At 46.2% G+C, this 16,780-nt stretch overlaps 1 protein-coding gene across 1 annotated transcript; it reads left to right on the top strand.

Annotated features, from left to right (window-relative positions):
• Window positions 1-254: 254 nt before the first annotated feature.
• Window positions 255-14,582, top strand: RCN1 (reticulocalbin 1). The gene is made up of 6 exons (XM_023230325.1): window positions 255-876; window positions 6,183-6,376; window positions 7,377-7,555; window positions 9,594-9,654; window positions 12,309-12,508; window positions 13,397-14,582. Exons 1-6 carry the CDS (start codon window positions 623-625, stop codon window positions 13,502-13,504), a joined length of 996 nt encoding a protein of 331 aa, XP_023086093.1. The 5' UTR covers window positions 255-622; the 3' UTR covers window positions 13,505-14,582.
• The last annotated feature ends 2,198 nt before the right edge of the window (window positions 14,583-16,780 follow it).

Here is a 16,780-nt window from a genome sequence, read left to right as displayed (position 1 = left end):
GGGGACTTAGCCGTCTTGGTCTCCTTCCAGGCTCGCGTTTGTAACCAGACTCCTAATTTTGCTAAATGGGGTTAAACTGGGTTTGAGAGCACATTTTAGAGCAGGGTCTAGGGCTCAGTTGGAAGTTGAGGAGGGGCAGCGCCTCCTTCCTTACAGTTTTCCGGAACTGTAGGAAGTCAGAGGGAATTTTATCCTGAACATCTGTTGCTTGCTTGACAAAGAACTTCTTCCCAGTCCTCCTCCGACCTCTCCAGTCCCCAGCCCAGTTCGCCCGGGCCCGCCCCTAGCAACGAGATCGCGGGGAGGGGCCGAGGCGAAACATTAGCCCCGCGCCCACCACCCCGGCTGGCGACGTGGCTCCGTGGCCCCGGCCTCCCCCGGCAGCGCAGCGACCAATGGGCGCGTGAGCGAGACCGCCGGCAGCTTCCCAGCCCGAGGCCGCGGCGCGCCCCTCTCCTCCGGCTCGGGGCGGGCACTGGCTGAGGAACTCTGCCGTCCCCTCCTCCGCTCCGGCCCCGGCCCCAGCCCCGCCGCCGTCGCCGCGCTCCAAGCCCCCATTCCCGAGCTGCCGCTGTTGTCGCTTGCTCAGCGCCTCCCTCCCGGCCGCCCTCTCCTCCAGACGATGGCGCGCGGTGGCCGTGGCCGCCGCCTGGGGTTCGCCCTGGGACTGCTGCTGGTGCTGGTGCTGGCGCCGCGGGTTCTGCGGGCCAAGCCCACGGTGCGCAAGGAGCGCGTGGTGCGGCCCGATTCGGAGCTGGGCGAGCGGCCCCCTGAGGACAACCAGAGCTTCCAGTACGACCACGAGGCCTTCCTGGGCAAGGAGGACTCCAAGACCTTCGACCAGCTCACCCCGGACGAGAGCAAGGAGAGGCTGGGGTGAGGCCGCGGCCAGGTCCCCGCGGGGGGCGGCGCAGGTGTCCGGGGGCCGTCTGGGCGGGAGCCACGCGGGATACCACCGCCAAAGCGAAAGCGAAATCGCGCTGGCGGCCCTGAGGGCGGGGGCCTGCCCGACTCGGCGCCGGGGCTAAGGCTAAGTTGCCGGAGGGCCCCGGGACCCCAGCGTGGAGATCGCCGCCGCGCCCCGGCCGGGGTGGTTTCTCGCGGGGAGGCGAGAACGTGGCAGCGGCCGCGGTAGCCGGGACGGCGAGGGCCCGCCCTCTCCCCCGGGTTGCATCAGAAGGGAAGGGAGAGAGTGCACAAAAGAAGAGTTTGTCCACAGTGGCCTGTTAGTGACATGAGTTCCTCCCCACCCTCTCGCAGTTTCTCTCTGATCCCCCACTTCCGGCGAGAAGGGCTTGAGACACTAGCTAAGAAGGTCTCAGGGATGAACATGAATGGATAAAAGATGAAGGGGCAGGCGAGTGACAGGCTTACTTCCTAGTCTCGGCCAGGTGGTCTTGCCTTTTGCCTAATCGCCCTGTAAATCTGTCGTAAGGAGACTGGGCGCGGTGGCTCACTCCTGTAATCCCAGCACTCTGAGAGGCCAAGGCGGAGGGATCACCTGAAGTCAGGAGTTCGAGACCAGCCTGACCAACGTAGGGAAACCCCGTCTCTACTAAAAATACAAAAATTAGCCGGGCGTCGTGGCACACGCCTGTAATCCCAGCTACTTGGGAGGCTGAGGCAGGAGAATCGCTTGAACCCGGGAGGTGGAGGTAGCGGTGAACCAAGACTGCGCCACTGCACTCCAGCCGGGGCTAGAGTGAGACTCCATCTCAAAAATAATAAAAAATAAAATAAAATAAAATCTAGTGTAGGGATACAAAAATCCGGGGACACGCAGTTTCCGATTGGAAACACGAGGGAGCGGGAATGGAAACGGGTCGCCTGAAAAGTTTCTGTTGGCAGCAGATGTCTGCATAAGCACTCAGTTCTTTGGCAACTGATTTGTTGGGGGCAAAAAGCTGGAGGGTGCTCTTGGTGGAGGATTTTCACTTGGGCTGTTAAAGGCAGTTGAGTCAGGAACCAAACCCGGGAAACAAAACTTTGGCACATTTCAGTACACCCTCCCCGGGTCCCCCTGCGGAGACACTTGGGCATTGTGTGGAGATATCTGCTGGTCCTTGCTCAGAGGACCCAGCAGGCAGCCTGGTCCCAGATGGAGGCAGGGCTGGGGAAGAAACCAGCATCCTGCCTACTGGGCACCAGGTCTCAGATCTCCCTGAACCTGATTCCTGGGGGTGGAGGATCTTCACGTTCTGCCACATGAAAGAGAACACAGCCATCCCTGTGCTCCTGGGGCCTTCCAAAGGCCAAAGTGTTTCATTGGAATATGAGGATAAATTATACCTATTGTGTAGGTGCACCATCTGCCTGCTCTGATAACAAGACCTTTGAACTTCAAAGTCACCTCCAAACAATTACCTTTTATCTTGCACAGTACTTTCTCTTCTCGGTTAGGACTTAACAATGGGGGCCATTGATGAGTTCAGTCTATTGTATTGCTTTGAGGCACTTGGAGACTGATTTATTCTGTAGCCCTGAGTGGTAGCCACATTGTCACCGGAGAGGAGGCAGGGAGAGGTTTTGGGATTTGGAAAACTTTATAAGGTGTGGTCCTACAGCTTCCAGTTAATACCTTCATCATGACAGTTCAGCCTAGTAGTGAGAACAAGTGACGGTGGAGTTGGTCTGGATTTGATCCTTGTATCAACACCTTGACTTCATTCATTTATTCATGCAACAAACATTTGAGTGGCTACTGTGTACCCGGCCCCAGTTTAGACAACTGGAAGATACAAAGATGAAACCTTATGCTCTAGGCATCAAAGTGCTTATAAGCAAATGTGGAGGAGAGAAGCACAAACTAGCCATTATGCACAATTGCTGAAATGATGGCCTATAAAACCTATGGTGAGCACATCCAGGAGAAGGAGCCACCAGGGCCGCAGGTTAGAGAGAGGGGATTACGGCTGTCACCTGATCAAAGTTTGTAGGATGATTTGGAGGTTGCCAGGTGTACAGCAGGGGAAGGCCTTCCTGAAGAGAAAACAGCCCATTTCTAAACGGTTTGAAAAGTGTTCTGGGGCCTGAGGGGTGGTGAGTCTGCAAAGGGGCAGGGAAGGGAAGTGAGAGGTGGGAATGGAGGGGAAACCAAGGACAGAGCAGGAAGGACCTTGGTGAGATGGAAATCTGTTATCCTGTACGTTGTCGAAATGTCATAATCCCCAAAATTCACTGGGAAAGTCAGGCTGGCATGAGGCAGTACGCAAAGAACATAATCGAGGTATAGACTAGACCAGTGGCAGGGGAGAAGGGGTAAATGCCACAGGGGCCTGGTCTCTCCGGATTCCGGGAGGTGATGTATCTCTACACCAGTGGGAGGTAGAACTGGCAGCTCTTGCTCTTGACTCAACAAGGGGGAGAGGAGGGAGGTAGGAATCAAGGGGACATCTGGGTCTCTGGCCTAAGCCACCAGATGGGTGATGGATGCACCATTTGCTTGTAGGTTAAATCTGGGGTAGAGGCGGGGTAGGAGGTGCTGGAAATTATGGGTCCAGTTTGGGATGGGGCTGTGTGTGAGAAGCTGCCGCTCTGTCCACAGCTTCTGTTTCGGGAGTGCCCTCCATGATTGGGCTGAGGAGGAATGAGTGTGGCTGGATCTAGGCAACTTTGTCACCATTACCTGTCAGTCCTGAAAATGTGACAGCTCTAAAGCCCCTAAAGACACCTGGGCCAGAGGTTTGCAAAGTGGGAACCCGTAGGCTGCATGCATTCACAAATATGCCACACAGTGTAAATTACTTGCCCACATTTAAAGTTTGAATGATTTCACATACAGACCCCCATATCTGGCTTCTCTTGACACCTTTATTCCTGTGTGTCAGTCATCCTCTGCAGCAGAGTTGGTCAGCCCTGTTTGGCGGCTAGCAGGGTATCTCCAAGTGGCCATAGGACCCATCGAGAGGTTTTGCTCATTCTGTTACCTGTTGGTGCTGAGAACAAGTGATGATGGAGTTGGTCTGGGTTTGCTCCTTGTATCAACACCTTGATTTCATTAATTTATTCATGCAACAAACATTTGAATGGCTTCTGTGTAGCAGCTACCATCCGCCACTGATCTAGATTATTGTCTTTAGTGAGGAAAGGCATGCATTCTCTCCTTTATTCCTCACAACATTCCTTGTGAAGTAGGTGTTCAGTTTACAGATGGAGAAACTCAGAGAGTCAATACACTTGCCCAAGACCACGCAGATAATGGGGACCAGAAGCAGGACGGGGATCCAGGTGTTCTGATGGAAGTGCTGGGCTTCATCTCCACCCTAGCTGCCTTTCCCAGGATCTCACTTGAGATTGTTAAAGAGAAAGTTAAGATCTTATTTATTCTTGCAACAAATATTTATTGAGTCCTTACTATATGTCAGGCTGAGCTATGTCCTAGATGTTTATTTGGCATAGATTAGATGCTGTCCTTTCCACAAAAGAGGATTGTAGAGTCTGATGTCGTTAGCCTGAGATTCTGTTTCCCAGTTGGCTTTGGGTAACCCATTGGCATGTCTCCACTGTGTCCCCAGGATTGGAGCAGTGCTTGGCACATACCTGGGCTCAACACTGCACAATGTTGAAATAATTCTGCTGTGTCTGACTGTGATTTCCTGGGGGAAGAAGCCTGAAGACGCTTGAAGTTTAGTGTTTTAGTCTTTCTTTTTTTTTTTTTAAGACACGTTCTTGATTTGTTGACCAGGCTATGATGCACAGCGGTAGTTGGGGCTACAGGCATGTGTCACCATGCCTGGCTAATTTTTAAATTTTTTGTGGAGTCAGGATCTCACTGTGTTGCCCAGGCTGCTCTCAAACTCTTGGCCTTCTACCTCAGTCCTCCCACCTCAGCCTCCTGAAGCACTGGGATCACAGGTCCAGCCTATCTTTTAGGATTGAGGCCTGTTAAACGTGCAAATGAAGGGGCACTTTCAAGCTATTAGTGATGTTTACACCTTCCTGAGAAAGAGGAGCTTGGGCTCTTGGGTTCAGGTAGGAGGTGGAGACATTGATTATTCACTCCTCCCCTTCTCGTGTACACCCTCCCCCCACCTAAAAAAGTGTTATAGGAGATTTTCTCTATCAAACTACTGATGAATTTGTTTCCCACTTTTTATTAATCAAAGATTAATTGCCAATCAGAAGGTCTGTTGAAAAGTAAGAAAGTTTTGCCACTGAAGCTGATAGAATTCCAGCCCCAAACAAAGAACGAAATCTAGAGTTAGCCTGTATGACCTCCTCCCAGGTAAATGGACTACAAGGGTGAAACTTTTTTAAACACTGGGAATAGCTTGGGGGTGTTTGTGAAGTTCCCTACCGGAATGCTGTCCTGGTTTGGGACCGTCTGATCTAGAGATGACAAAAGTGAGTTCCCAGCCTGAAGTTTGCTCTGGGCTAGCATTTAGGGTACCTCAGTGGAGTTCAGCGGGAAGTTCCTGAAACCTAGGCCAGCTGTGGAGCTGGTATGGGAATCTTTACCCTAAGAGCAAAGGGTTTAAGGTTCCTAGAGCGGATCAGCTGGTCAAGTTTCGTGAGTAGATTCCATGATGTCAAGGCTCGTTCAGCCCTGATATTTGTGCTGTGTCCACCATCTGGTGTCCTCTTGCTTTAAGTGTCAAGTCTTTGCGTCCACCATGGTGGAATTTAAAAAAACAAAACAAAACAAAACTCACTTATCTTTTGATTTACATACAATTTTCCACTTTTTGCATTGGATCTAAGCCAGAAGACATGAATTCGCACCCCAGTTTTACCAAATACTGGTTGTGTAATCTTAGAAAAGTTATTCCATTTCTCTGGGCCTCAGTTTCCGTTACTCCAAAATGAGGGTGTTGGGCTACAGCAGGGAAGATTAATAGGTTTCACCTTACAGATCAGCTCTGATGCATTGTTAGTGGCCATCACCAGAGCACAGTGCTGAGAATTCTGAGAGCACCTCTAGTTTTATCAGGACAGAGGGGTGCAATCCATTAGCGGTGTCTGCCATCGGCACTGGTCTGGGGAAAGCACATCAATCGTGGAAGGATAAACTTGAAGATTCCTTCCAGCCTCCTTAGATCATTGATTCTGTTGTAGTTGTTTGTGCATTTTAGATTGTGCAAGTGTCTGATCTTTTGCTGGACCAGCATCACACAAAGCCCTAATAATGGCCTTGTGCATGGGTGTGGGTTTCTTTTCTTTCTTTCTTTTTTTTTGTACTGCAGAAAGATTGTTGATCGAATCGACAATGATGGGGATGGCTTTGTCACTACTGAGGAGCTGAAAACCTGGATCAAACGGGTGCAGAAAAGATACATCTTCGATAATGTCGCCAAAGTCTGGAAGGATTATGATAGGGACAAGGATGATAAAATTTCCTGGGAAGAATACAAACAAGCCACCTATGGTTACTACCTAGGTAAGAGGTGCTGCAGGAGCGATGACACAGCGGGGGCCCAGGTCACAAGCTTTTTGTAGACTCTCTCCTCTCTCACTCCCTTCAGGGAGATGTCACAGCCTCCTAAGTAGAACATGCTTGTATAACACCCTCCTCTGCAAATTCGGAATGTACTGAGTTCCTTACACTGAGTGAAGTTACAGGTGGGAGGGAAGGACTGTGAGGGCTAATAAAAAAAATCCCTTAGATTGCGATCCCATCTCAACTTCATCTCAGAGGCACACACGGAGAAGAAAGCAGAAGGGAAGTGTGTCTGTGGTACACTTTCAAAATGCTGCCTAATTCCGGATAGCAAGGATTGAGCGGGCCGGAGCAGTCAGGGAAGGCTTCCTGGTATGGGTGGTTTGGAAACTGGGGTCTTGGAGAATGGATTTATATTTGGAGAAGGTGGGTCAACTGGAGGGGCAAAGATGCAGCAATGCATGCAGTAATGGGAAGGGCTTGGATCCAAGACAAACAAGACTGGGAGAATGAAGAAGTGAGATTACAGAGGTACGGGGTACAGACCTGCTGGGTGCATGGTGAGGATGGCCAAGAAACAGGCCGGAGGAGAACCAAAGATGCACGCACACAGCCAGAATCGGGGAGGTCTTGAAAGCCAGGCACGGTGTTGAGACAAGATGTTTTGGGTACCAAAGAGCCTCTGTATGTTCTAGATTAAAGAATGAGATGATGAAAGCAGAGTTCTGCCAAGAGAAGTATGGCAGTGATATAGTCTAAAGCCCGTGCTCTTAACCACTTGCAATAATTCCCCTAATATGCCCTGAGGCCTAGATTATAGGGTGGCTTGAGGGGACTGATATTAGAGGCATTCTGACATAAAATGTTTTAAAGAACTCAGTCGGTCGGGACCTTTTTTCCCTGTGTGTACCATTTGAGCATGAAGGATGAGTGATCTGGCAGGAAACGCCTTTCTTGGCAGCACAGTTGAAAAACGTTTCTGCATACATACATCCTGCAGGAAACCCCGCGGAGTTTCATGATTCTTCAGATCATCACACCTTTAAAAAGATGCTGCCACGTGACGAGAGAAGATTCAAAGCTGCAGACCTCGATGGTGACCTGACAGCTACTCGGGAGGAGTTTACCGCCTTTCTGCATCCTGAAGAGTTTGAACACATGAAGGAAATTGTGGTTTTGGTAAGATAAGTGAAGGGCCTGGGCTGGGAAAAGACCAGGGAGAAAACTGCCTCCAAATCTTGTCTCTTCCAAAGAGAGAACATTTTTCAGCCTGAAGGGAATTGGAGAAGGATTCCAAAGTAGAGTTTGTTGGAATACCTGTCTACCCAGTAAATTAGTCAAGTCAGGCTGGCTGCTGTAACAAATAGCCCCAGTTATAGCCATTTAACACTAGCAAAGTTTGTTCCAGTCAGATGGACCTCCCAGGCTGTTCTCTTTGCACAATTGGGTACCCAGTTCTCCTCTAAGCACTCCTGCTTGTGCTCTGCCATCTTGTAGCTTCAAAGTCATCCTGGCAACACCCAACTGGCTGACAAAGGAAAAGAGAGGAAATGAGAAGATAGAGTCTTTGTTTACTGTTCTGGCCAGGGAATGACACATCCCCTTCGCTTATGTTACACCGGTCCCTCCTGAAGAGGCTGGGAAATACAGTTTAGATATGCGCCTAGAAAGAGCAAATAGGGGCCAGGCACAGTGGCTCATGCCTGTAATCCCAGCACTTTGGGAGGCCGAGGAGGCAGATCATGAGGTCAGGAGTTTAAAACCAGCCTGGCCCACATGGTGAAACGCTGTCTCTACTAAAGATAGAAAAGAAATTAGCTGGGCATGGTGGCACGCGGCTGTAATCCCAGCTACTCGGGAGACTGAGGCAGGAGAATCGCTTGAACCCGGGAGGCGGAGGTTGCAGCGAGCCGAGATCGTGCCATTGCACTCCAGCCTGGGCAACAGGGCAAGACTCCGTCTCAAAAAAAAAAAGAAAACAGAAAAAGAGCAAATGGCTTAAGTGAGCAACTAGCTAGTCTCTGCCCCATGCCCCATTTTTCAGTTTTAAGGAACTTGGGAAAAGAGTAAGAAATGGGATGAATTGGATTGTTAAAACTGTGTGGAAATGTAAAGTAAAAATTATGGCTGGAAGGGATGCTACCCTTAGGGGGTAGGTCTTTGGAGGGTGGGTGGCTCAGGCCCTAGGCTTTGAGGAGTGACTCTGCTTGTAAGGCCTCAGAATGTAGTTGCTTTCCATAGTGTCTTGTTGGGTCCCAAATGTCTTCATTTTCCATGACAATTAAATAAATGCTATCACCTGTTTTCCTGGCAGATGCACCAAGCCAGTTCCAACTGTTTCAATCCTGGGAAACAGATGGCTAGAGCTTTTGTTTACACGAGCTGTAGATGGTTTTAGTTATCCAGGTGGTGGAAGGGTCTGCTCATGCTTCATCCTTGTGATCGCCATGACTGTAAGGACTGGGCGGTGGCTCCAAGAATCATTTCTCTACCACTCACCATCCATGTAGTGATAGCTAATGTGGCAGAGGACAGTGCAGGTGGGGAATGATCCACAGTGGATGACGAGCCTCTGGGAGTGGCTCACGAGCCTCTGGGAGTGGCTCTGTGCTCTCAGGTTTTCTCTTTGGTTTGGCCCAGGATGCCTCTGAGTTGCTGTGCCAATGAACAGTAAACTCATTTAATTATTGACCCAATCAAAAAAATGTAAATAAGGGGTCAAGTATACTAAATACAGGGCATAATACATTAAAAAGTCAGTTATACTTTTATTTTTGAGTTGACCACTGTTTCACATTTCTCTGACACCAACTCAGTATTCATAGTCCTGTTAGCACTGGAGTCTGTTCCTGAGGCCATGTAATCCAGTGGTTCTCACACTGGTTTTCTCGCATGTTCCCCAGTGGGTGTTTTGGTTGGATGGTGGAGTTGGTTGGCCTGGCAGGGCCTCCTGATATCATCAGAGCACCTCTGGGGTTACAGGTACATCTTGCTTTGAAGAAAGCAGTCTGCTCTTGAAATTGGAGTGGGGGATTAGGAACAGAAACTATTGCCTGTTTTTTACAAATAAGAAACTAGTTCCCAGGGAAGTAAGGAGATGAGCCAGAAGTCACCAAGCATTCAGCTGTAAAAGCCGGATAAAGGAGGACAATAGAATTCTCAGACTTCCTTAGAGCACATGGCCATCTTGCATTCTGTTTTACCCTTTGCTTCCTAGGAAACCCTGGAGGACATCGACAAGAACGGGGATGGGTTTGTGGATCAGGATGAGTATATTGGTGAGTGCTGACCTAGAGTCTTGCTCAGCTTCCCGACTGGGCCACATGCCCCCCCACCCACACGTCTGGCTGCTTTCCCCAGACGTCTCTTTTAGCAACAGCTGCCAGTCTGTAAGTCACTCCTGTGAACTTCCAGCCTGCTTGTCCCATCAGCCCTAGTGGTGTAGTATCAGGGAAGTATTATTAGACCTTATTCAGTGGAGAAGAGATCAAAAGGCTGGCCCTACACAAGGCTGGCCAACAGTTGGTCCCATGACTCTGAGAGGTGCCCTTCGTCACACTGCCTAGTTTTACCTTTGCAAAAGGGCATTGGAGATCCCATAGATTTACAGTGAAGATAGAAGAGACAGTGTCAGGGCAAAGACTCTGAAATTGGACGGGGTCAGTGGGGCCTAGAAGCTCTGCATAGATGCAGCTATGATTAACAGAACTGTTTATATGTCTGAGCTCTTTGCAGAAAGGCATTCTTCTTAGAGAGATAAATATTTTACAGAGTGCACAATTGCCCAATAATATTGTCATTTTGTGCCCCTCATTTCCCATCCTTCGGTTGGGAGTCCCATAGAGTCACATTAATGTATTTGGGTCTGAACCCACCATTGCTGTTTAGAGCGCTTCCTGGTAGCTCCAAATCCCCCCAGCCCAACCCCTGCTAGAAAGGACTAGAGCAGGCAACAAGGACAATTCCATTTAATCCTTACCACCTGCTATGGCACATGGCTCCAGCTGCAGGCTCCCTTCTCATGGCAGCTCTTTTCCCAAGTCTCGATAAAGTAAAAGCCGGAAAATCATTTGATTTAAGTATTGACCTATGACAAGAGGAATGAAATATGTATAATTTTTGTACAGATTTTTAATCGAAGCCATTAATTACCTTTAAATGTAAAACCCAGAGCCCGAGTTGCTGTCTGTCTCTGGTTTTGTGGTTGTATCACTTTGCCACCCCAGACACAAGAACAAGTGCCTTCAGCAATGAAGAGCAGAGTTTCCTCTAATCATTAGAAATTATGTTTGATCGTGAGCCGAACACTGTTCCTTGTGTGTCATTGGTAACAGACAAGGTAGCTCTCGCCACAGTAATTAAAGTGATGTTGGTGGCACTACCCTGATAGAATGACATATGCTGACAGCTCCCTCATCAGAGGAAGCAGTAGTGCCTGCCTCTTGCTGGGTCCACATGCGAGGGTCACATTCAGAGGCGCAGACCTCTCACCATGGCATTGGGGATGAAATGAGACTGACAGCAAAGACTGCAAGATTAAAACAAACAATGTAGTGCTTTTGATTGAAAGTGTGTGCTCTGCTCAGCCCTCCGGAACTGTACATTGTAGTGGTGCAAAGTCAGGGGCAGAACTCTTTGAGTGGCTTTGCCTAGAAGAAGCATCCCATTCTTTACACTGAATAGAGAGAGGGAGGTGGAGGCGTTGCGCTTGAAAATCGAATACCTAGTGACTCACAGGCAGAGGAACCTAATGTATTGACTCATCATTTCACTTCTTGGGGAGGCGACAAGTGGAAAGTGGGTGGTGAGGGGTGTAGTAGGAAGGGCACTGGAATTAGGAGCCCTAGCTTCTCAACCAATTAGCTGTGTGACCCTGGGATAATTATGTAATGGCTTTAAACCTCAGCTTCCTCATCTGTAAAATGGGGAAAAAAAGTTAGCCCATTCTTGCAGGATTCGATGAAGCTTGAATTAGCTAATACATATTACAGCTCTTTCTCAAAAACAATGTAGACATGTCAGTTAGGGGTCTACCTTGTAGTCAGGGGTCTTGTCTCTTTTTTTCCTTCTCTTACAACCTGCTCCCTTTACCACCTGACATTTCCAAGCTCTGCTTCCATTACAGAGAAACTGCCTGCAGGGTATCTCTCTTTTCCAAGAGCTACTGATACACACACAGTGCAAAAATGTTTCCTTTTTCTTTTCCTTGCCATTTTGTACAATGGGGATAATGACCCATCTTGTAGAATTGTTATGAGAATGAAATAAAATGACAAGTGAAAGCCCTTTGGAAATGATATAAACAATAGTACTAAACACAGTGGCTGAGACTCTGGGTTGAAAGCAGAGTGGCCATGTTCCTGTGCAGCCTCCAGCTCATATGAGCTGTGGGTCATTGGGTAAGACTTTACCTCATTGTTTTCATCTGTAAAATGGGAATTATAACAGCACTCACTTCGTAAGGTTGTTGTGTGAAAATCAAATGAAAAATGTGTGTAGAGCACTTTATACAGTATCTGGACCATAGTGTTCAATCTTAGTCGTCATTATTAGTTTTTGCTTATGTAGTGCCAGTTTGGATTGTAGAGGGCTTTTACGTCAAAATGGCACATTTGATCATAATAGCCCCATGATTTATAAATTTAACATCTCCATTTTATAGACAAGGAAACTTCAGGCTCAGTCACTGAACTAAGTCAAAAGCCGGGATTTATCTTTCGGCTTCGAAACTCGATTCTTTCTACTCCACCACGTGGCCTTCATCATGAATAAATTATTTCATCATTATCCCCAAGAAACTGCCTACCAGCTGTTTGAGTTAGGTCTCTGGATTGGTCATCGCCTTTCCTAAAGCTCAGGAGGTCAAGTTTTTTTGCGGGGGCGATTTACCTTCCCACTTTCCTTTGTAACCAACAACAACCTTCCCTTCTAGCGGATATGTTTTCCCATGAGGAGAATGGCCCTGAGCCAGACTGGGTTTTATCAGAACGGGAGCAGTTTAACGAATTCCGGGATCTGAACAAGGACGGGAAGTTGGACAAAGATGAGATTCGCCACTGGATCCTCCCTCAAGATTATGATCATGCACAGGCTGAGGCCAGGCATCTGGTATATGAGTCAGACAAAAACAAGGTATTTCCCATTCTTCTGGAATCACTGATTGAAGGGAGACAGTTTACATAAGATTGGTTTGGTTTTTTTTCTCGGCGATAGCATTGACCCATATGACCATGTCTTTATTGACTTTTCCTTCTTGTGGAGACCTGTAAACTTGACCTAATATCATGATAACCCACAGTAAGCTTATTAGGCCCCAACTTTCCTGGAAAGTCAGCTCTGAGCCACAGACTTACATTAAGTCACATTTCCTAGGACTGCAGAACTTTGTGGGCAGGACACGATTTAAGAAGTATACCCCGTGTTGCCCTAGGATCAGCTTCTTTTTCCATTCATTGTCACCAAATATTTATCAAACATCTGTGATGTGTCAGGAACAAGGAAGCCCATCCCATTAAAGCCCAGACATCCTCAGGCAAGCTCAGGTTTCTGGCTTTAATGCCTAGTACTTCGGTATCTATTGATAAACATTCAAATAAACAAATCAATAAATTTAGAAAAATTTCCTGCCTATTCCCTGCTTTGCTGATTGCCCCCAAATTCTCAGGTTATGCCAATAGTCAGGTTAGGCAGTGAGGCCATAAGAGGGAAGTGGCATTCTTGAGGGCCTATTTTGAGGGCCATTCTTGAGGGCCACACTGCTTGTGGACACGAATGGATTCTAGCTTCTGAGTTACTTGAGGACTTCCCTGACGCATGTTAGCACAGTTTTTATAGCAAGAGGCTGTTCCAGTTTGGAGTTTTGCAGTGCAGTCATGGTAGATGAAGGAGGTGCCCAGTAGCTTCTGAATTACTAAATATAGTATTTTAAACATTGCAAATCAATGAAATGACATGAACATCATGCTGAACTAGTACAGTTATCAGAGCTTCCATGACAGAGCTCTTTCATCTCTTCTATAGGATGAGAAGCTAACTAAAGAGGAAATATTGGAGAATTGGAACATGTTCGTTGGAAGCCAAGCTACCAATTATGGGGAAGATCTCACAAAAAATCATGATGAGCTTTGATAGACACTCACCAGAATATGGCAGACTGTCATAGGCGTTCTGTTATTATCTTGGATTGTTGCTACAATTGTCTAATTTACAGCAGTTGTGTTCCCACAAAAAGCAAGTTTATACCTCGGATTGGGGTCTAAAAATTGTTTTTCGCTCAGTATTTACTGGAAAATGGACATCACTATTCTTTCAGTAAGATTTCTCTCAAAACACATGAAAACCTTGGTAAATTGCAGTTCTCTCTGGGGATATCTTGGTACAACATGACTTTTTTAAAGTTTTTTTTTTTTTTTTTTCCCATTAAAACTTAAAGGGGAACAAAACTTGAAAACCCCCTGTTCTTCAGAAGTTGAGTGGGTTGGGGGAGGCAGTAATATGAAGTGACTGCTATGTATTTTCACTACCAGATTTTTTTATATTTTCCACTGTTAAATAGTTGGAAAGGGGAAATTCTGATTAAGCAAAAGTGGTATCATCCTAGGTAAGCTTATTTCAGAACAAGTCTAATATTTCAGATTCTTTCTTGTCGACTTTATACTCTGAGCTGTTCCTTACTGTAAGTGGTGTATATGAAATCTCCATGCATTTTCCAGTATGGATCTGCTAATATGCACAATAAATCCATGTCTTTGTTTGTTTTTCTATTAAAAAGCAATCAAGAAAGATAATGTGAAAAAGAAAGGAATTTAGAGGTAGGGAAAAGATGAATGTCAGACATTTGAAAAACTGCAGTAAAATGATAAACACTAAATATACTTGAGAAAACTTTCTCGATATGCCAGTGAGGTAGGCCTGATCTTTGAAATAGTGAATAGGAATACAATGCATTTCCTCAATGATCACTGATGAGAATGAGGTGGTGGGATCCTTGGGAAGCCAAACAGAGCTGAGTTCTGGATCATGTCCCATCCAGTCCAGTGAATCCACGACCCTCGGACCTGTCCCCACAGAACAGCTTATACCATGGAATGAGGACAAGGTGATATTCTGAGCTGTGGACTGAACTGGCAGACACAACCTGTACAGATTGAAATTTCACCTTGTAAGGAGGAAGTGAATGAAATAAAGGATCCCCCTAAGGATTCTCTACTGTGTCCTGTGGTGTTTGACTTCACGGATGCTATTTGTGACATTATTATTCATATAGTGTAGAACGGTGGGGTTGGATTCCATGAATAAGATTATAAAGGTTCTGTTTTTTTTCGTCCAATTACGAGAATGTTCAGAATAGACTCATATTTACTAATTTAATAAATGAGTATGCTTAATGCCCTTTCTTCTGTAGGTCATTTTAACTATAAAATCTTCCTGAAAAAGGTTTCAACTGGAAAATCTAGGCTTCTTCCCTGGGCCTACGAGGCCCTGCAGGAGGAGGCCTAAGGGATCTGGCCCCTACCAGCAGTATCATCATCTCCTTACCTCTCTCCCTTTCACGTCCCCTATATTCTGGCCTCACAGACTTTCTAGTCCTCAGACACACCGAGGTCATTCCCAGGTTGGGCCCTTTGCACTTGCTGCCCCCTCACATTCAGAATACCCATCTCTCACACCCTCGGGTAACATGATGCTTCCTCAGGGGGGCCTTCCAGACCCCACTATTTAAAGTAATCCCAACTTGAATCCCGGTTTAACGTCCCCATTTTATTCTTGTCATGCATTACCGTTTATATTCATTTCCATGCCTTCTGTCCAAATTGCCACAAAGATTTACAGTGACAGAAACTTACACGGTTCTGGAGGCCAGGATCTTTAGTCCAGGTGTCAGCAGGGCTGCTCTGCCTCTAAAAGCGCTAGGGAAAATGCCTCCTTGTTTCTTCCAGCTTCTGGTGACTCCTTGGAGTTCCTTAGCTTGTGACTACATCACTCCACTGCGTCATTTCTGTCTCTGTCTTCACAAGGCCTTTCCTTTCTCTGTGTCTCTCCTTGGTGTGTCTCTTATAGGACACTTGTCATTTGATTTAGAGCCCACTTGGATTATCCAAGATGGTCTCATCTTGAGGTCCTTAATTATATCATCCTTTTTTCCAAGTAAAATCACATTCACAGTTTCCAGGAGTTAGCAGGTGAATATGTCTTTTGCAGGGGTTGGGGCCGCCATTCAAGCTAACCTACTACACCACTTGACATTATATTGTTTGGACATTGCTTGTCTCTCCCAAGCTGGAATATAAACCATGAGACCAACAGTCTCGTTTTCTGATTTACTGCTGCTTCCCAGGACGTAGAATAGTAGAGTCTAGCAGCAATAAATGCTCAGGAATTATTTGCTGAATGAGTGAGAGGCTGATGGCTTTAATCAAAGGGAATATCCCTCAGAGGAAAAAAATTGTGTAAAAAATATTAAAATAGCTAACAATTGCTAAATGAGAATTTGAGAGATTTGCCCAAGATTCCACGATGATTAAATGGCAAGGCAAGACATCAACTCCAGGTGTTCCTGGCTCCAAAGTTCTCTTCCATTTAGCTTTAAGTTGTGCTGCTCCAAATCTCAGAATTTCATATGTTTTATCTTTCTTTGCTCACCCACAGCATATGATAATGTGGTAAGGAAATAAGAATAACTCCACTTTACTATAAATAAGCTGATGGCTTTTTTTTTAAAGTAATGAGAAGCTGTTTTTTAAAAAATGAGAAAATAATATTGTGTAACCTAATTATAAGCACAACAACTTAAAAGGTGATGACATTATTTTTCACCTCCAAAAAGGAATATAGTTGATTTATTATTATATGTAGTAAGACATTAAATATACTTGGAGCATTAACTTTTTCCTTTCAAGTCAGTGCACATTGCAAGACTAACCCTGAAAGATACTAGAGCTTCTGGGGCTGAATTTAACACTATTTAAAGAAAGAAAACCTTAGCTAGGGGACATAACTGTTAACATGGTGATTTGTAAAACCTTAGATTTCTAATAAGGTCTGACTGTTTCAAGGAGAACATATTTTGTTTCTAGGTAACATTTCAAGTCTGATTATGAGTAAATGCTACAAAATTGATCTGTAATGGGAAATACTGTAATGTCACAAAGCATTATTTAATGCTTAATGTGACTAAAAGCATTAATTGCTAGGAGCCATAGTCTGTCCAAGCAAAACATGAACACACATTTTACACCCCTCGTCTCTTACTGTAGGTTTTCAAATGAATTCAAGTGTCACAAAAATGTAGTTAGAAAATCTGCAATACCTGAAGGTTTTCTTCACCTGCTTGGAATATGGTAGTTGTTCCCTTGTTAGCAAACACATGAGTTGTATCTTTTCAGAAGTGCCCAGCAAACAGTT

The sequence above is a fragment of the Piliocolobus tephrosceles genome, chromosome 13 (assembly GCF_002776525.5).
Source record: "Piliocolobus tephrosceles isolate RC106 chromosome 13, ASM277652v3, whole genome shotgun sequence".
In the NCBI taxonomy this organism is placed as follows: domain Eukaryota; kingdom Metazoa; phylum Chordata; class Mammalia; order Primates; family Cercopithecidae; genus Piliocolobus; species Piliocolobus tephrosceles.
The sequence above is the reverse complement of the archived record's forward strand: the minus strand, read 5'-3'. Positions and strand labels throughout refer to the sequence as shown.

Excerpts from the sequence above, each read along its gene's own strand:
- RCN1 (XM_023230325.1), top strand. The coding sequence starts at position 623 with ATGGCGCGCGGTGGCCGTGGCCGCCGCCTGGGGTTCGCCCTGGGACTG. Across the intron at positions 877-6,182 it reads GAGAGCAAGGAGAGGCTGGG|AAAGATTGTTGATCGAATCG; the intron begins GTGAGGCCGCGG and ends TTTGTACTGCAG. Across the intron at positions 12,509-13,396 it reads ATGAGTCAGACAAAAACAAG|GATGAGAAGCTAACTAAAGA; the intron begins GTATTTCCCATT and ends TCTCTTCTATAG.